The sequence below is a fragment of the Lissotriton vulgaris genome, chromosome 9 (genome assembly GCF_964263255.1).
Source record: "Lissotriton vulgaris chromosome 9, aLisVul1.2, whole genome shotgun sequence".
Taxonomy (NCBI): Eukaryota; Metazoa; Chordata; class Amphibia; order Caudata; family Salamandridae; genus Lissotriton; species Lissotriton vulgaris.
Genome location: NC_141697.1, coordinates 1,072,725,635 through 1,072,746,621, shown reverse-complemented (window position 1 = coordinate 1,072,746,621; position 20,987 = coordinate 1,072,725,635). Strand labels below are relative to the sequence as shown.

Here is a 20,987-nt window from a genome sequence, read left to right as displayed (position 1 = left end):
GCAGCCGGAATGCACCTACAGGGATGTGATGAGGATCCTGGATGAGGTACGGTCGGAGATGCGGCGTACCTACAATGTGCTGTTTGAGTCACTTGATGCATGTATCCCTGCTGAGAGCCGAACGCAGGGGGTTCACCCCCGACAGGACCCAGGACTGACTTTGTTGCAGCTTGCCAGCCCCTCGCTCCCTCCTGTTACTACTGTGTCGATCGATAGAACCACTGCTGGAGCTTCTGAAGATTTGTTGCCGCTAGTCGACACTGTTGCTGCAACAGTGTTTCCCCTTTGTTCTTCGACTGGCTGCCTACCTCGTGTACCAGCCTGGCTGCACAGTTCATCGCTAGCCTGCTCTCCTGCCCTGTCCCCTGCTCCTTCTTTGACTAGTATCATCTCGTCGTTCCGTGGCTTTTGTCACCTATATGCCCTGGAAGTACATTTTATTGTGGGACTACTATCTACGGGGGACAGGCGAAGCTTCCTCAGCGCTGGTGCACCTCCCCCATCCTCGAGGCGGCCATGTTTCCTCGTCGATGCGGACTTCAGCAATCTGCCAAGTTGGTTGGTTGGGTGACAATGTGCCTCCTAGATCGGGCCAGGGCTAGGCGATCCCCTAGTTACATTAATATACTGGTGGGTGGAGGCAAAGAGAGACTTGATTTGTGTGTGGGACACTGTGTATTATTTGCTGTCTCTCCCCAATGGTTATATCTCGGGTGAAGTTCTCTGGTAATTGATATTGGGGTGTAGAATGCGTAATGTGCCGGCGGTGTCCGAGCGTGTACAATGTGGCCTGCCTCCTCGACTGTTTCTTTATGGGAATCCAGGGATGGACCTTTTTCCTTGCTCCCTATATCACTGGTGAATTTTTTCTTCTTTTCCTTCTTTCCTTTCACTATTTCTCTTCTCTTCCTATATTTCGGGTTTTTTGGGGCGACAGACACTCTGCTGGGGGGGGGGGGGGCAGGCCGTAGCCTCTGCATGTGTGTAGGGTGGGGGGTTATCTTTAGTTTTAGTTAAGTTTCTATGGTGCCTATGTATGATCTTCTTTTATGATTTTTCCTTTTTTCTGTCCTGAGTCTGCGATAAGGGTTTAGGGGGTGCGGGTAGTACCGTGGGTGGTGCGTAAATGCTAGCTGACTCTCCTGTTGCTACGTACTGTACTGCCGAATTGGTGGGAGATTCCTTATTATTGTTGTTACTTTTTGATGCTGCCTGCCCATGTGGTGAAGTAAATGTACGGACTCAGTACTCCTTGGTTCTATTCTTCACTGATTTATCTTTAGACTAAAATCTTAAAAATTTTAACCTCACTGCTCCTTTCCCTAGCGTCAGGATTCTGCTCAGTATAACTGCTGTTAATTGACGCCATATTGCCTGCTGGCGCTGGGGGACCGTATACTTTGCTTTCTGTGCATAAACGTATTGTGGCCGGCCGGACGGTTGTAGGCCCGTATTTGTACCATCCTTACTGCACAATAAAGGTTTTCAAAAATTTAAAAAAATAAAATAAAATAAAATGAGCTGCTACATCTGCCAGACATTTGGTAAAGACTCTTGATGTGGTTGTAAACCCAAAGGGCAGCACCTTGAACTGGTAATGATGTCCACTTACCATGAGTCTCAGGGACCAGCGATCTGCTAGGTGAATGGGGATGTGAAAATAAGAGTCCTTCAAGTCGCCTTCCTGAAGTAAAGGGATCACATTCTGCAGTGTTACCATATGAAAGTATTCCAATATTATGTGTTGATTGAGAGGGCAGAGATTCAGTGTTGGTCGTAGTGCGCTGTCCTACTTGGGTATCAAGAAATATAGGCAATACAGGCCTCTTCCAAGGTATTCTTTTGGAACTAGCTCTATAACGTTTTTCAACAGCAGAGATTTCACCTCCTTGGTGGAGGTGTTGAGTATCTGTCTGTGTGGTGGTATGTTCAGAGATTGTGAGGTAAGTTCTGGCAAGTATTCGTGCTGAACGATGGACCGCACCCACTGTTTGGATGTTATTTTGAGCCAGAGGTGATGGAACTGCTGTAGTCTTTACCTGACAAGCGACGTGTGAGCTGGGGGAAGTATTGTTTTGAGCTAGAGGCTCCCTTTCCTGGAGTACCTTTTCCTCTTTGACTACCTCCTTTGTATCCACCTCTACAGTACCATCTAGCAGTCTGCTGGTGGTATGCCTGCTGTTTTTGATAAGATGCACCAATGGAGGTGGTTTTGGTTGCGCCCCTGCCCTGAAACCTATGAAAGGACTGCTGCCTAGGGGGTGTGGACAGTAGGGCACCCCTGGATTTCGCGGTTTCAGTGTCTTTTTTATGTTTTCTAATTGGGTATTCATCTCTGGACCAAAGAGATGCTCCTCGTCAAAAGGAATGTTTAAGAGGTGCTACTGAAACTTCGATTTAAAGCCCAAAATGGGTAGCCAAGCGTACCTGCATAGAATGGTTGAGTAACTGATCCCTCAAGCAGCGGTATCTGTACTGTCCAAGGCGCAGTGAATACTTGCGTTGGAGAATTGTTTGGCCTCCAATACTAATTCCTCAGCCCTTTGTTTGAACTGATCTGTGAGATGTGTTAATAGCTCTTCTATGTCATCACAAGTTGCTCTGTCATAACGTGAAAGTAGGCAGACTGAATTGGCTATGTGCCTAATATTGGCAGGTCTTACTGCCACTCGTTTGCTTGCTGCATCTATGAGCTTACTCTCCTTATGTGGAGGTGGTGCATCATCACCTGTACTTTGGGAAGCTGCCCTTTTCCTAGCTAGCTGTTGACTACTGGGGAATCTGCCGTAGGATGTTCCCTAATCTACAGAGGATTAGGTGACAGTTTGTATTTTCGCTTAATAAGAGGTGTTAATACCCTTGTTTTAACTGGGTCTTTCAATATTTCTGTAGAGACTTTAAGCATTGGCCCTATCATGTGCAAATACTGCACTGAGCTTTCATCTTGGGAGTGTCTAGTCTAAAAAAAAATCTCACTCTTCCTCCGTGGTGTGCATCTGAACTTTGTGATAGTGTGCTCCAGTGTGTAACAAACTGTGATAAGTAGTGGTGTCATTTGGCGTGATGCCTTGACTGGTGTAGGCACATCTATGTCTGGGTCTGGTGGAACAACATCATAGGCATCACATGGATCTGTACTGTCTGGAGGCACTTCCTGAAAGTCATCGTCCTGAGTCTACTGTGCAGGGCTGCCTATGCCAATGTCACTGCAGTGTGCAGAAACTGGTGACATGGATTGAGGTAAAGTGTCAAGTAGCATAGAGCTAGTTGCCTTGTGTTCCATGAGCCTTTTCTTCGGAGGAGGCTGGATTTATGCAATGTCCTGCCTCATCCTTTTATGACGATGTTTCGTGTAAATGTTCAGCCTCCAATAGTTTTTTTCTATTTACGAGAGCTCTGAGGTTTTCAAAGACATTGCTTTCAACCTCGGGGTTGCCCTTTTGGCAAGTCCTTTTTATTTTGTGCTACAGTGGAGTCGAACCCACTGTCATTGATGGCTTTGATGCCGATGTCTTTTTATGCATTGACTTTAATGATGCTTGTATACTAGACACCGTATGGCTAGTCAACTCTGATAACTTTACTGGCACCGAAGAGGTACGTCATACCGATGTTTTGTTTAGCATCTGAGATTGTACAGGCATCAATGGCTTTGTCGGCACTGAATGCTGCTTTGGCTTCGAAGGGCGAATGTCCCCTCCAGTTTTCCCAAGTATGCCCCGAGCCCAATTGGGATTGACGCCATCAGCCTGTCTCGGCTCCAGTGGGCGTTCTTGGTGACGGACAAGAGCCCAAAGGCTGTGGCGCACCAAGGTGGTGTTGACTGGGCATTTGGTAATTGTGAGGTATGTAGGTGGGTCATATGACTCCGTGTACTCACAACCCTTGGAGTCATCTTTGTCCTGGGCCCCTATCTTAGTCGTTGGATTTTCATGGAGCTCTAGAAGTGGCAGCGAGGGTTCACCCGGTCCTTCTACCTCGCGTTGTTGAGACCCTTCAGAAATGATATAAGGAGTACTACACAAGATGACGCAGTCTTCACCATCCTCTTCCCCTGGTTTGCTGCCTTCGTTGACGAGTTCTTCTTCCGCAGAGAATTCTGCCTCCCTAACCATCTCCATGTTGTGAGCTAGGCGTCGATCACGTCGAGAATGAAGCATTTTCTGGTTTTTAACAGATTGCAGTGTGTTATTCTGTTTGTTATGCTCTGGCGACAGGCAGAGTTTGCAAACGTCATGCTGATCCGAGGATGTATAATTCATCCCATACTTTCAAAAGAGTCGGTCTTTTTTTACCTTCCATTATCCAGAGCCTAGCATCTAAAAGGCATGAGAGCAGGTCCCAAAAGGCAAAATCCCCATGCATTTTCCAAAGAATTCTTTAGACAAGACTACATTACGTTACCATAAAACATTATCTGTTGAATAAGGAAAGTAAAAGGTGAAGTCTTACCCAACACAGTAAGGGTGGCATTGGCAGAAACTGAGCCAGCAGAATTCTGGGCTGTGCAGCTGTAAACTCCCATATCTTCAATTTTCACATCCATTATGAAGAAGACATCATCATCTGGCATGACATGCATACGTCGTTCTCGAGCAGCAGGAAAATCTGTGCCGCCATCCTTCTGCCATGCAATTTCAGGAATAGGGTGCCCTCCAGCAGCACACTCTAGTCTGGCTTTCATTCCTGTTCTGACCGTGATATCTTGTGGGGTTTTGATAAAAGATGGCAACACTACACAAAAAAAATTAGATTATTAGGTACAATCCAAAATAGCTGTATACTTCATTGTTAAGAACAAACTACCACATATTCTTATGTATTATACTTTATAATCACCTCACTGCAGAACCACATATCAAAAGAACGCATGCAATAATAAACTATCCACAGTATGGCAAGTGTTTGTTGTCAATGTAGTTTCGGTTGCCTAAAACTCCTAAAGGCAACCAACTGACAGAATTTTACAAAGATTTTAAGAATCTTAACTTTGGTTAGCAAAGTAAACAGTTTAAACCTTTTAAGATGTGTGACATCAAGTCTGTGTCTCAATAATACCAGAATATAAGCTGGCCACATGCACCATGCCGATACTGTTGGAGGAGTACTCTACGCGCTTTGTTACACTACTACTATTGACACGTTATCGGATATTGGAATTGAAACCTTGACTGGGATTTTATTATATTGATATAAGGAACTACTACATTTTACTCTACATCAGTCCTGATTAAGTCAAAAGTTAATTAGCCGTATGACAAAAAACCTGCTGGCTGGCTGTTCCTAAAGTGCATCACAAGTGTAGTGACTGGATGTTACGAAACACTCTGCTTTGCTGTGAATTGGTGGATTGGGTTAAAGCGGACAGAAACTTTAAGACTACTTGGATTGGACGATTGACTTATTTGTGAACTGCGAGTGCTCAAACATTTTGTACTGCATAGATTAACCCCTATTCTGGGGTTGTGTAGTAGCCAACACTTGCTCTAGAGCACCATCAATTTACAACATACTGTTTTTACTGTGTACCGGAAAATATCAGTGAGCGCCCCGTCTTAGGTCTGGCTACCATGCTCTTTTGATCTATGCAATAAGACGCTGGCCTTTTCCTTGAAATATTAGGTGAATGAAGAGATTAATCTCTCACTTGTGGGTTATAAAGAGTACCAAACTAAATGAACCACATGTGGTTGAAAAATAGGTGATGCATCCTTCTTTCCACTACCACTAGTCACTGCCCGCTACTGCAGTGTGCTGGCTTATCTTTTCCTTGTTTTATTCAGTGTGTAACCATCCCATGACGCGATATGGTTACGGCACTCGAAATTGCGTTGCGTCATGAGTGATCAAGCTCCGGTCTGTGAGGAGGCTTATCAAGGACTCCACACCGTGTTGTGCCGTGAGCCACTATACGCGGGTGTATGGATTAGACACTATTCATTAAAGGACGTACTATCACACTTACATTCTAGGAAGAAATATGACTCGGACCGCTTTTTTTAGGTTAAATCGACTTCTGGATGTGGAATTGACAAGTTGGGGTAGCTGAATCGGAAGGCCAAGAAAACCTGGACAGGATATTGTTGAACTGCCTTGCGATTAAGACGAAACATGTGTCGGCTGATGTTTGCTGGATTATTCAATTAATAAAACAACAATGGAAACAATGAACATTTTGGAATCCTAAGAATTATTTCTGTTATGAGAAGAGAGAACATCAACTCTGGATCTCTGCTCTGAATTGGGCATACTGTGGACAACTATATTCACATTTTTATTATACCTAGGATTAAATGGTCCTTTGTTTTACTTCAAAGAGAGCTGCAAAAAGGTTCTAACATGGTTATGTATTTAGTTTTATAATTTGCAAATAGCACCTTCGGGTAGTAGGGTGGCTGAACCTATATAGCACTTTGTTCAAATCTAGATATTCTCACATAGTACTGTCTAAAAAATACTTGTCACATTGTTTAATGTGCAGTAAAATTCCCTTTTGGGAACCACTACTACCTTTTTGTGAAGTTATTCTATTCAGTGTGATTGGTAACAAAGAAAATGCTTCTCTATGAGGAGTGCTCCTTGCCTTTCTTAACTCACAAATGAGGCTTCAATGGTGTCTGATGCTTTTTCAGTAAAGAGAAATCAGCAAATTGCCAGATGATTGCTTTCTAGGAGAGCTCTGTGTTTATCATCTACAAAAATGCTGGTTGTTGCACCCCTTGAATCCTCTGCAGTGCTGCCACACAACTGTAATGCTGAATTCCCCATATAAAATTAAATAAATGTCAGGCTCAAAAATAATGAAATTAGTGAGGGTACAGTAGGCGTCATTCAACGCTTGCAGGCATAAAACAATGAGGCTCAAACAAATTCAAAAATATAAAAAGTTATTATTTGATTTTCTCTAACTTCCAATTGTTTAAGTTCAAAGAAGGGGGTGTCACCAGAAACGGGAAGATGGGTATTTAGAAAGGGAGGGAGACAGAGAAACACAAGACAGAGAGCTGACAAATGTTTGTACTCTGATGGAAGACTTACCCAAAAATTAAAAAAAGTAATTTCCCTAAAGTGAGCAGTGGAGGGCCACAAGTCAGCCAGTAAAAAGAGCAGCAAAGAAGCAATGCTCAGGGGTTTGGACAAACTAAAGATGGACAAGGAAAGCCATCAATTAAGAATATGAAGCAAGCAAATAGGAGTGACAACAAGGGCAACCAGTGGTAAGGTACGAGCGGGATGTAAAACCCTACAAATTCTTGGTAAGCCCACCACAACAGCATGGTTGCTGTTCAGCATGGCTCAAAGTTAGTGGAGTAGAGAAGAGTGGAGAGGCGAGGGGCAAAGCGGCGTAGTGGGAATTGTGTGGAGAGTCGTAGTAGGTAGTGGACCAGAATGGAGTGAAGGGGGATAGAGTGGTGTAGAGGGCACAGAGTGGCCTAGAGTTAATTGGCATACAGTGGCATAGAGTCGAGTGTAATAGAGTGCCAGAGTGGAGTGTTGTAGAGTAGAGGAAGTAAAGTGGAGTGTCAGAGTGGAATAAAGTTTTGTAAAGTGCAGTGGAAATGGTGTTGCCAACCCTTAAAGTGGCGTAGAGTGGCATAGTGTCATACAGTGTTGCAGAATAGCATAGAGAGGAATAGAGTGGAGTACAGTGTTTTAGAGTGAGGTGTTGTAGAGTGGAGTGTTGTAGAGTGGAGTGTTGTAGAGTGGAGTGTTGTAGAGTGGAGTGTTGTAGAGTGGAGTGTTGTAGAGTGGAGTGTTGTAGAGTGGAGTGTTGTAGAGTGGAGTGTTGTAGAGTGGAGTGTTGTAGAGTGGAGTGTTGTAGAGTGGAGTGTTGTAGAGTGGAGTGTTGTAGAGTGGAGTGTTGTAGAGTGGAGTGTTGTAGAGTGGAGTGTTGTAGAGTGGAGTGTTGTAGAGTGGAGTGTTGTAGAGTGGAGTGTTGTAGAGTAGGGTGTCAGAGTGGAGTAGGGTGTCAGAGTGGAGTAGGGTGTCAGAGTGGAGTAGGGTGTCAGAGTGGAGTAGGGTGTCAGAGTGGAGTAGGGTGTCAGAGTGGAGTAGGGTGTCAGAGTGGAGTAGGGTGTCAGAGTGGAGTGCCGTAGCAGAGTTGAGGGTTGCAGAGTAGCGTTGAGTAGAGTGACGTACACTGGAGGGGCGTAGAGTGGAGCAAAGTGTGGCACAGTAGAGCATGCATGGCGTGGTAACCCAATGCTATTACAGACAACAAGTTTCAATTGAAATGACCATTACATCTTAATAGACATACAGTTTTATTGAGAAAACTACACTGCACACAAACGATAATGTGAGGAAATGGCTTCACCTAGTGTATTGATTTCTTTTGATCGTATTAAAATATTTGTTTCCACCACACTTCAGAAGTACAAATCATTTGCTTCATTTGTGTTTCCTAATTCTGATATATATATATATATATATATATATTATATAGATATATATATATTTGCACAGTTCATTTACAGACATTTACATTTTATTATGTGCTTTCCTTTCCACCCCCCAGATTGTCAATTAAATCTTCTCACTTTCAAGTCAGAGAAAGAAAAGTAAACAGCAAGCTCCCTCCGAAGACAGAGCCTCACTATTGAGCTCTATCTTTGAATGCAAAGACAAATTGACAAGATCAGAACAACATTTAAAGGCCTATTTACAGGAAGCATGCACTCGTGGAAGAAAACAGGAAACGGGCTATACTCCATGGGAGGGATAAAGACATGCTGGACAGCATAAAACAAATAAAGCCAGCAAATAGAAAGCAAGCACATGTGAGTTACAAACCACAAAGCCAATGGTAAGCATTCCCAGGGTAGCTTTCAGAGTTCCCCAAGAAGTCTTTTAGCAACCAGACAGCTGTGCTGTCTGGCAGGCTTTGGTCTACATAAAAGGTTCCACTGTGGTGTCCTTGTTTTGTTGCCAAATGCTGTAAATGAATAGTCATTCTAATAAAATAGGCTTTTACTTACCATTAACAATAAGCCGGGCTCGTACTGAGTAAGAAGCACCGAAATAATTGGTCATGATACACTGGTAGCGGCCTTCATGACGAAAGGTCACATTCCTCAAGTGCAGGATGGTGGTGTACTGCATAACCTCCCCGTCCTTCACACGCACATCGGCAAAGTTTTCCATCTCTGAGGTGCGTAAGATTTCATTGTCTTTCTTCCAGGCAAAAGTCATAGGGGAACTACTGCTGCTTTCGGCTGAGCAGGTGAAGCGAACGTCTCTGCCAAGAACAGCCATGGTATTCTCTGGCTGGACGGTGATTTGAGGCTTAGGGAAATCATCTAGAAAATACAAATGTAAAAAATCAGATGGGCATTCAACTTCATCTACCATCTACTTGTAAAAGATGATTTAAATGACAAAAGTGTTAATTCAAGATTTTATCAAAACACTTTCATATGTGTTTGGCCCTTAATGACAAATACATGTTATACTGTGCATGCCTAATTTAGTAGTTATTTACAAAGTACAAGTGTGGAAAACAGACAGCGCTTTTGACTTAAAGGAGGATAAGCTGAGCAGGGGAGCGTTTGACCAAAGACCTGTCCTTGCTTACTATGTCCCCAAATATAGCCCCATAATTATAAACAACATCCACCTCTTTTTATACAATGAACTACAGTATTCAGCTCAAATTTACGATCCTTAGAACAGATATGCACAATCTGGAAGACCATTTCATGTACGCAGCACACAGAACTAGCAGTTCACCCCATCCCCCTAATGTACATGCATTTGAGGCTTCAGCTAGCATCACAAAGATACCCGTTATTCCTGAACATAAACTGAAATACTGTACATACCAAAATCATTGTTAAATCAAAGGGAATGGCTTGAGCCAAAATATATACAAATCTTTGAGCGAAGATATTATATATGTATGTGTGCATATATGCACATTTATATATATATTTCTTTTTTGTCAATAAAAAAACTAAAAGGTTACAGGGACGTTATAGTTCGATTCAGATTTTACACGCATAAGACCACAGAGATTAAGCAGTTATAGTTATCTCAAGAAACTATAACTGGTGCCCTAAGTTAACTACATCTCGCGTCCTCGCCATGCACAGTTTTCTCAGCTATAATTTTATTGCAAATACTGCAATGATATTATCAATGATGTCATAGAAGATGTCATAACTGATGTAATATGTGGGGTAATCAGCAGTGCATGGCGAGGGCGCTAGTTATAGTTACCTTAGGGCATGAGTTCTAGCTTCTTGAGATAACTATAACAACTGAATGTCTATGTTTTTGTGTGGGCAAAATCTAAACCTCATTAAATTGTTCCTGCAATTTTTGCTTTATTAGGGAATTTCTAAGGTTTTTTAAATTCTATTTCTTAACTATAACATCCCTGTAACCTTTTACTTTTTTCAGTAAATGTCCATCTTTTTTAATGCAATTTTCTAACTATAACCTTCCTGTAACCTATTTGTTCAGTGAAATTCTAGGTTTTAAAATAAATGTAAAGTAATATTGAATTACCATACTTTAATGGCCACAGGGCCTATCCGCCGCCCCAAGCTGCTCACGACCGTTGGTCGTGCAGAGTGGGGGGGTTTGCCACAATGCCAGGCTTGAGGCCAGGCCCTGTGGTCAAACGCCACAAAGGCAGCCATCATCCGGGTCGCCTCCCCAGGCCGCAGTTGGCCCCAAGGACCCCATCCCCTGGCAAATTATTTTAGGAGTAGGGGGTACAGGGCCCTCCTCCCTGGCCACCTAAGGTCCCGTGAACTGGCAACATATTTCGGGAGGGGGGGGGGGGCATATGGTTCCTCCCTCCCCTTGAACATTTTGGCACTGGGGAAACCATCCTCCAGGGTCCGGTACATTTTTTAGGGGAGAAAGCATGCTGCCTGCCCTACCCTGGCAGATTTCGGCCTCTGGATTCCTCATCCCCCAAGGCCCGCCCATACTGCAAAAAGGGAGAGGGGAACATAGCCACCCCATTCGCAGGGGCCCTGCAGTTCTGGAATTGGGGGAGCGGCCAGGCAGCTCCCTAACCCGGGCTGATATCGGCCCCAGGGACCCCATCCCCTGGGGCGTGGCTAATGTTTAACGGCGGAGGAGGACATGTGCCACGGGGGCCCAGCGAGCAAAGGGTGCGTGCTCACCCCGGGCACTCACCACATTATGGTTGGAGGCTGCGGAGGGGAGCCCTAAGGCACCAGCTGGCTCCCGCCTCCATCGGGAGCTAACACTGCTCCAGCCCACAGGGAGCAGCTAAAAATGCTGCTCCCTGCAGGCATGAGCACATGAGCAATGTATCAATTTGCTTCCCATCCAGCTTTAGTGTGGGCAGGGAAACCGATGAATAGTCTCCTCTCAGCAGGCGGGAGCATTTTTCCTGCTCTTGCCCGCTGGGGCCAGACTTGATATATGCTCTAGCTTGGCAGGAGTTTTAAAAGTGCTCCTGCCAAACAACAGCAAACACAGGATTCCCTGCCTCCGCCAGTGCAAGCAGGGAAACAGATAAAAAAAATCCACTCCTAGCGGGCGGGAGCATTTTGAAGGCTCTTGCCAGCTGGGCTGAAGTGGACTCTGTTTGTTCCACACAGTGTGGGCAGGTAAACCGCTAGGTCTTGGGGTGGGCTCCTCAATGCTTAGCATGATCCGGGTTCTGGGGGAATGGGGGTCCCCAGGGCCATTAATGGCTCAGAGGGGAGCCTCCTCTTTGTAGTTGCACCCAGGTCCCTAGAGCTGAAATTGTCCCAGGTAGGAGGGCCGCATGATCCCCCTTCCCATTATTTATATGGTTGGGCCCTAGGGAATGGGGTCTCTGGGGCCAAAATCAGCTTGGGAGAGTGGGCCATATGCACCCTCTTACATTTTTCAAAAGGCAGGGGCCAGGGAGATGGTGCCCTGGGGCCAAAATTGGCCCTTTAAAAAAAAAAAAAAAAAGTGTGAGGGACCACATTTTTTCCCCCTGTGGAACGCCACCACCAGGCCTAGGGAGTCTTGCGTTTCTTTTTGCCTTTTTTCTTATAACTCGAGCTGAGTCCTAAGATGGCTGCCACCCCTTCCTGGTTGAAGAGGTGGCAGCCAATCAGATCTCAGAATGAAATCTGTTGGATCCATGGAACCTCAGCGTCTCTAGATATAAATAAATCTTTTTTTTCTTTTTTATTGCTCCAAAACTACTGAACAGGACTATACCAAATTACAAAAAGCCCTCTTACTGGACCATGATCTAGCTTGCTGCCAAATTTGGTTTAATTCCGTTCAACGGTTTGGGCTGTAAAGCCGCTATGGGAAATTACAGGGGGGAAAAAAGCATTTTGGGACCCCCTCCTTTTTTAACCCCGCTTAACGAATCACCTCAAAACCTTCCAAACAGTAGCGGAAGTGACTGGCTATCTAGTTTTGAACAGTTAGTGAGGATTCATCAACAGGCACCCAAGTTATTAGCAAAACGAAATTCAAACTCAGTCCAAACTAGAACTACCTAGTGGCAAACGAATATATATAATACCATAAGGTGTCTCCAAGCCAGTCCTAAAAGAACATGCGAATATAAGACGCTGAGCCAGGCTTCTTTGTTTCTTTTTATATCCCTTAAAAGTAAAATTACACTCGGAAAACTTACCACATACAAAACTTTCAGATGCCACCTTGAAAATACTTGTGTTTTTCAATGACTCGGGATGAGCACAGCTGGCTTCCACATTGGACTGGAACCCATTACTTGTTAACCACTGAGGAAACCACTTAAGATGGCAGTCGCACAGGAAGCGGTTACTGCTAACTCGTCTGAAAAGAAAAAGCAGATTAAGGGCAATTGCCAATATCTAACAGAGCAAGAGTTCAGAGCGAAGAAGGATCAAACAAATATTAATACAAATAAAACAAGTGATTTGATTAAAATAAAAATGTTCTTCTGAATCGAAATAGAGTTTAAAAAAAAATATTACTTTTTAATTGGCTATTTGTTCAGTATTGGGCTCACACTCAAATATAACAAAGTTCCAGTGCACGATCGAATATATCTCACTCTTAGATATGCACGCGAAATCAGTTTCTTTTATAGTACACTAAACTCACGTTTCTAAGCCTTTCTAAGCCTTTCTGTACAACCTTTTGTGATGCAATTACTAATGAGTTTCAGAGAGCTCTTTCACAAAGTGGCTATGCAGCAGAACCCCATACAGAAAACACATATGAAAATAAATAGAAACACAACTGTTTTAATTACTCACAAACTTCTGAGCTACTTTTGCGTTCAATACTTTTCTTCCTCGTTTTTTTTCTGTTCTCAAAACGTAATTTTAAATGCTCAATGTACATATTCGTGAACCTGAAAATCATAAAAGTACCCCAACCTCAATGAAAGACCATTCACTTGTTTTGGTTAGCGCAGGTAGTGCTGCCTGATCCTATACCACTGCGTCCTATACATTTAACCCACCAATTGTACACAAGAGGAGGAAACACACAGAAGGGTCCAGTCAATTAAGGGTGGCGACAGGGGAAAAGTCTGCCTGGACAGTAACAGACAGCAGCATTCAGTCAGCTCGAGTAGTTTTGCACCAGGATTTTTTTTAAAGTTTTCTTTAAAACACAAACTCTTTTTTTGTATGTTATATGCGATTTTCCGACATAACTAATTCATAATGTATTAAACTAAAATATTTAAATAAGGCTTACAAAACGCGATCATCTAACGTCAAAACAGAACTTGAAAATATTTGCATAATGGTTGTCTGCCATTTAATATGGGGGGCTTGAAATAACAATATTAAAAGTGGTCAGTATCCCAGTAAGAATGGGCCCGAGATTCATTTTTTATTCGCTTAACATCAACATTTGTTCGGTCATTTCAGAGAAAGCTATCAAGATGTGTATGCCAAAACCACACAGGGCTGGGCAGGTGGGGCTTCTTACCGTCCATGCGCAGGTAGGACTCGATCAAATTGGAGCTAATCGCACCAAGCGTACAATAATGTCCGAATAACCACCCTGGAACTGATTAGGTTCATCGAGTGAGGGTATTGCATGTAATGCCAAAACTACACTCACACTTTAAGTATGTTTGTTAATAAGGAGCAAAGACAGAAAACTGCTCAGCAACAGTTTTTGGGAATTTCCTGAGCAGTACTGCTTTCAAAAGATGAAAATACTCGGATACTGAGGAATAGGATTAAAGCTGCTGTTAGAGAATATTACGGGTTACAGAGGAAGGGTTGTGCATACAACTTCAGGAAAACAAGCCGTCCAAGTGTTCCATTTCCTTGATTCGCAGTTGTGGCTGGATCTCCTTTCACCCAGCACACTGTAAATTTATACTTGCTCAGTAACATATGTTCACATCTAAAACATACTCTGATGACAGGTGGTTGTATGGACAACTAATAAAAGGGGTGGGGATTTGTGGTAATGCTTTCATTTCTACTGTGATTACTTCCCTTTCAAGTATAATTTGATTTTAGCACTATATTGGGATGTACACTCTGGTGATTTAATTGGTTATAAATAATTGTCTCAACACCTGGCAACAGTAATTCAAGATTCCCTTCATCAATTCTCAACCTAGTTCTTGTCAGAGTGCGTCTGAATGAGGAGGGGACATTAGCTATTACGGAAGATTAATTTTTGGCCTCATATACCGGCAGTTGGTAAGAGAGCAGAAGCTTGCTTTAGTGGACCACTAAGTAGTTCCGTACAAGAATAGACCTCAATGGGCGCTCACCCTCATGGTCTAGAGCGGGTGTCAATGTGTGTTATCAGGTGGCAGTACTAGCAGTCTGTGGATAAAACCTGAAACGGGTTACAGCTCAGCACTCCATGTCCCCTTTTTAAGTGTACCTGTTTTCATAGAAGAGATTTCAGAAATGGAATCCTTTAATGGGTTCAGTAATGTTGGAATTACAAAAGATTAATTGGGTTTAATGAAGAGAAACAAGACTGTCTTCCTGCTTTGTTGGATGATTGCTGTCAAGTCTGTGCTGAATGGGGCAACTTTCTAGGAGAGGATCACAGGATGCCATTTAAAACAAACTGAGTTTCCCTTATCAAAGGAACTTGTACACACCCTCCAGGAAACAGGTGAAAAGAGGAGGGGGCAGAATTGGTTTTTCCCCAAATGTTCTTGGAGTAAACAAGGGATGTGAACAAAAGATCAATCAAATAGGAGTGATCACCTACCCCTACATGACTGGTATGAAAGAGGTCTTGAGAGGATTGACAGAAATACTCCTCTCTACATGCCAAGTTTGACATCTTTTATGGTTTGGTGACCACAATGGAGGGACAAACAGTCAACTTGGAGCAGTCCAATCCAGGCAGTCCAGGGGATTACAAAACTGACCTAGAAAACATGGGGACGTACAGCAGGGGATGGAATTGACGGAGAAGGGTCTCATAGGAATGGAAAAGTAAATTGATTTGTTAGAGAATTCAATTAAAGCCAGAAACCTGAAGGTAATATGAGTCCCAGAGAAGGAAGGGACACACGTATGTGTCAATCTGTATTGACTTGGGTGTGCTGACTGATAATGGGTGTTAAGAGTTGCTACAGCTTGAAAACAGGCAATACCTCATCAGAGCAGAAATGTGGTGGCCCTACCTTCAAGGTTGCCTTTCAGGGATGAAGAACTTAGAAAAAGTATCCTGAGAAATGCAAGACTGAAAGGAAAGCTACAGAGGGGAGATAGCACATTGTTCTCTTTCCTGATATTTGGGTTAATAACGAGAGGCAAAGAACAGAACGTATTACTCTGACAAAATAAAGGAGTGAGAAGCAATAAACACAGACTACCCACAAGTAACCACAGATTCCTTACCTTAGAATTTCGGAGGCATCAGGGTGGATCCGGAAGACTTTTCCTCGAGCAATACGTGCGGGCAGGTTTAGACCAGGAAGTTCTGCAGGACAGAGCGACCAAAGAGGCCATCTCTGCGGACTTGGCTATTCAGGCAGTAGTGCTTAGTGAAAATGGGCAGTGAGGCCCAAGTTGATACCTGACAAATGTCAAGGACTGGAAAACCACGTTCCAACACTGTGGTCGCAGCCTTAGATTTGGTGGAATGAGCTCTTAAGCCTCCAGGAGGCTGGTTCTTGGCCAGAGCGTAGCAAAACTTGGTGCAGAGGACGACCAACCGTGCAATAGTCATCTTCTGCACCACACAACCTTTCTTTGATCCATACCCCACGAAGAGTTGGTCGTCCACCTCGGAACTCTTTAGTGCGGTCAAGGTAGAATGACAACACTTTTTTGGGTCCAGATCGTGTAGTCACTCTTCCTCTTTAGAGGGCTACAGCGTAGCATAGAAAGTGGGTAAGAGGACCGATTGCCCCACTTGAAATGGTATTACCACTTTCGGTAAGAAAGAGGTCTCAGTGATAAGCACCGACTTATCAGGGAAGATGGTCAGGTAAGGATGCTTGTATGAAGGAGCCTGCAATTTGCTCACCCTCCTGGCAGAAGTTATTGCCACTAAAAAGCTGTTTTGATGGAAAGCAGCCGGAAGGGGCAGTTGTGCAGAGCTTGAAACGGTGCGCATATCAGGGAGGTGAGAACCAAATTAAGGTCCCACTGAGGCATGATGAATGGGGCAGGTGGGAACATCTGAACAAGCCCCTTAAGAAATCTGTTTACAATAGGAGATTTAAATAAAGAGGGTTGGTGTGGCAGCCTCAAGAAAGCAGTCAATGCCGAAAGGTACCCTTTAAGAGTGCACAGAGCAGAACCCTGCTGGGCAAGGGTCAAAATAAAGAAAAGGACTTGAGATAGGGAAGCAGAAAGAGGGTCAATAGACCTTTCTGTACAATACTTTACATATTTCTGTCAACGGCAGATGTACACGTTCTTGGTAGAGGAATGCCTGACTGCCAAAATCACTTGACAGACTTCGTAAGGAAGGTTGAATGCTGCCAACCGCCACTGCTCAATCTTCATGCAAAAAGGCGGACAGTTGACAGGTACAGGTGGAGTACCCTCCCCTTCTGCTGTGCTGAAGATCCTCCCGAAGGGGCAGCCTGATCGGAGGATTGTTGCTCAATTGGAGAAGCTTGGGATACATGACTCTCCGCGCCCAGCCCGGAGTGACAAACATGACTTGGGGCCGGTCGCTCATGAGCTTCTTGAAAACTCTGGACAGGAGTGGTATTGGCGGAAGGATGTACAGGAGGCCTAAGCTCTACTTGAGACAAAAAGTGTAGCTGAGCGACTGCCACCTTGTAGACTTCAGTGCGCAAAACTGCAGATATTGCACATTCTCGGTGGAGGGCAAACAGATCTAACCAAGGCTCTCCCCACTTCTGAAAGAGACCTTGGGCCACCTCCGGATGGAGATGCCATACGTGATCCGCTAGGCATAGACAGTGGAGTTTGTACGCTCTGGAACCACCAGGGGTATGCTCTGCTGTTTTAGAAATGTCCAGACACACAGGGCCTCCTGACAAACTGTCCTGGACCCCACATCGCACTGTTTGTTGCAGTGGCGGTGGTGTTGTCCGTGAACAGCTGAACCAGCTTTTCCTTGATGGAAGGGAGAAAAGCTTTCAATGCCAAGCTTATCGCTCCATCAAGTTGATGTGGAGTCCAGATTATGCAGGAGACCAGAGTCCTCTGATCTTCACCTCTCCCAGATGGTTCCCACATCCCAGGAATAACGCATCTGTCACTACTGTGTGATCTGGTTAGGAAAGGGAGAGGGGCCTGCCTCTGACCCAATCATGATTGGTCAGCCTCCACTGCAGATCCTGTGCAGTTCCCGACGAGATCTGGACCATGTCCGAGACATTCCCCTGATGCTGCGCCCACTGAAACTTCAGGTTCCACTGCAGAGCCCGCATATGCCATCTGGCATGTGTCACTAGCAGGATGCAGGAGGGCACGAGGCCCAGCAGCCTCAGAGTCAGTCTCACCGAAATCCAGGATAAAGGCTGAAACATCAGTATTATAGCCTAAATATCCTGGACTGGCCACTTGGGAGGCTAGGCCCAAAAGTGCACTGTCAAGAACAGTTCTGATGAAAGGGAGCATCTGAGAAGGAGTAAGGTGTGACTTTGTCAGGTTGATAGTGAACCCCAACGAAAGCAGAAGATGCACGGTAATCTGGAAATGGGAGGAGAGTCTGGGGCGTGCTCGCCTTTAACAGCCAGTCGTTGAGATAGGGGAAGACTGGCACCCCTGATCAGAACAGATGAGCTACCACTACCACTATCAATTTCGGAACACCCGAGGGGCGCTGGTAAGGTCATTTGAAGCACCATTTTCCGTAACAATGGTAATGGGGAGAAAGCAGGCCAGAATCTGCTGAGGTATCCAGTCCAACTGGCCTCACTCAATTCCTTATACTAGTCCATTTTGTGCTCAGGCTGGTCTTGCAAAGGTTCCAGCAACCCCTCTCAATTTTCCTCCATTCCTAACCCCTCCATTCCTAACCCTTCAAAATAAGGCTAAGGAACCAACCTAGGACACAAAGGTTCAGTCTGCATTGACAGGCGCCGATCCGGGTCATCCGGGATAAGGATGGGGCTGGCGCCGGTGGCGTCTGGAATTTCGTCACGGGGGCTAGCGCCGGGGAAGATCGCAGGGGCACGACCGGCACTGGTCCGGATCCACTGGGGGGATTGGCGCCAGAGCTGCTGGCGCAGGAGCTGATGGAGCCCCCTCTGAGCTTAAGGGCTCGAAGACACACTAGGAGGGTCAGGTCGCCGAAATACGAGGCACATGGCATCACTGAATTCTTTAAGATAGGCAGGGGTCGCTCCAGCTCCTGGAAAGGCAGAGAAGGACGGAGCCAACCCAGGCGCCGCAGAACAAGGCCTAGAGCGCTAAGACTCCTCTGTCACGTCGGATGGGGAGAAGTTGAAGTGTGTTTCGACTTCTTGTGTTTCTTATGCCTCTTACCTGACTAACCTGACGACTTTGAGTGGGAGGACGAGGACTTAGGACTCCCGGAGCTCTGCCTGGACCTTACTTGCAACTGGAAACAAGACCTCTGGGGTGAACAGCATGGAATTGAATGCCGGCCGCAAGCAGCTTTAGGGACCGCTCCCTCAAAGCCTTTGGCAGTCGGGGCACGACGTAAAGTCGTAGTCATGCTCCAGGCACCAGAGACAAATTAAGTGCAGATCCATCACTGACATGGCGCTATGGCAGGTGCTGCACGGTTTCAATCCAGTAGTCTTCTTCGACATTGGAAAAAACCTACACACCAAAAATCATTTACAAAACATTGAGAAAAGCCTGTCAAAAAGTGACAAAGGATAGCTCTCTTCATGGATCTGTGTTAGCTAGTGCGGAAAGAAAAGAACTGACATCAGCGTGCCAAGGTGGTGCCTATATAGGTGACGTGGTCGACACATCCGGCGCGAGGGACGCAGACGACGGCGACTCGAGCAAAAGACTTAAGGATCCAGCTGGACGCCTGGAAAATTCTAAGGTAAGGAATCTGCGGCTAGATGTCTCTATCAGATAAATGTGCGGATTCAACTTGACAGGTGCTTGTAGCCCATCTCTAAATCGAAGACATATCAGTCATTTAGAAAATCCCCTTTAATAGGGGCACAATATATTTTTTTCAGACGAACTCTAGCTAGAGAAACAGAACAAGAATCCTACATTACTCAGGCTGGCTTGATCATAGCTATTAATAAACAAAAATATGTCCAGTGTCCACATGCAGTGTTGTGACTTACAGGTCCTTCAGTTTTTTCATTTTCACAAAGGTATCCGGCTGGATGGATCGTATGGCATTGTTTCCAAGATCACTAAAAAGAAGAACATATAAGAAATAAATATATTGTAAATAATTTGGTTCCGATAAAAATATTCATGCTGTTGAAATCTACATAAAAAAATATACACACAGACCCAATACCGGATTTGTCTTTAAGTCGAAAAACTGATAACTATTTCACAATTTCCTTCAAACGGAGAAATCACTAAGGCCTTGTCCACTCTTCTAAATAAGGGGATAATTGTAGTCTATGACCTACATTGTGCATACACACATTTTATAGAGCCTATGCGCCTGATTATAAGTATAGGTTTTATTTATTGCACCTGATAAATAACTATACAATGAGGTATGTTATTTATCGGGTGTGATAAATAGCACCTATTACAAGTTTCTGGGGGGGGGAAATTGAGATTTTGGTGCAAACACACCAATTAAAACAAATGCACCACTCTCAGGGCTAAGAAGCAAGGCATTTCAATACTACACAGTGTGATGTATAGGAAAAACCAAATGTGTTCACCGTAGGCATGGAGGCATTTATATTGGTCTGGGGATCATATAGAGGGCAATGTGGGGGAACCTCAGAAAGGTGTGCCTGCTCAGAAAGCATCTTGGATCCTTTCCTTATACTAGGATGACTAGAATATGTTTTTCTCTGACACAGTGGTGTCCTCATTAAAGTGGTCCGTAAATGTGAGGTAAATATGGTCAATTCAGGTCCACAGGGGGGTATGGTTGTACTCATTGTGGTGTCTGATCTGGTCTATTTCATCAGTGAAGAATTTGTTAAAGGCCTAAGACATTAACTTGCAAAAGTACAAGGCAGCAGGAAATGTGAACAACAAAGGCTCTGATAGAATGACGGGTAGTTGCAGCACCAACCATAAACTGATTAAATGTCACAGGGCTAAACACCAAAATGGCTGACAGGCATGAGGCATGGCTATGCTTATAGATGGATCCAGTAAGCCTTGCACTGTCGGATGGTCTATCTCAGGTAGTGTAGTTGCTGATGAGGCTTGGTTGGATACAGAGATATCTGTTTGGGTTAAACTAGCTGGGGTGAAATATTTTACTAAAAGTGTTCTTCCAACAATGGCATGAAGCGAAGTATAGTTCATGCTAAACAAAAGTGAGAGGCTGTGGGTAGGCCAAAAAGGATAAGAGACTTCCCTTTGGATACTAGATCGTCCCACAGATTCCTCACCTGATAAATATCCTCCAGACTGGATCAGGACGTTTTTTCCCAGCAATAGCTCTCTAACATGCCAGGT

At 44.5% G+C, this 20,987-nt stretch overlaps 1 protein-coding gene across 2 annotated transcripts in view; it reads right to left on the bottom strand.

Annotated features, from left to right (window-relative positions):
• The window catches only part of LRIG1 (leucine rich repeats and immunoglobulin like domains 1), a 235,816-nt gene that overhangs the window by 31,008 nt on the left and 183,821 nt on the right, over positions 1-20,987 (bottom strand). For both annotated transcript variants that reach the window (XM_086939042.1, XM_086939043.1), the window contains exons 11-14: positions 19,670-19,741; positions 12,611-12,774; positions 8,979-9,299; positions 4,453-4,734 (exon numbers count right to left, since the gene is read on the bottom strand). In XM_086939042.1, coding sequence (XP_086795168.1) covers positions 4,453-4,734; positions 8,979-9,299; positions 12,611-12,774; positions 19,670-19,741 — 839 coding nt within the window. The remainder of the gene's footprint in view (positions 1-4,452; positions 4,735-8,978; positions 9,300-12,610; positions 12,775-19,669; positions 19,742-20,987) is intronic.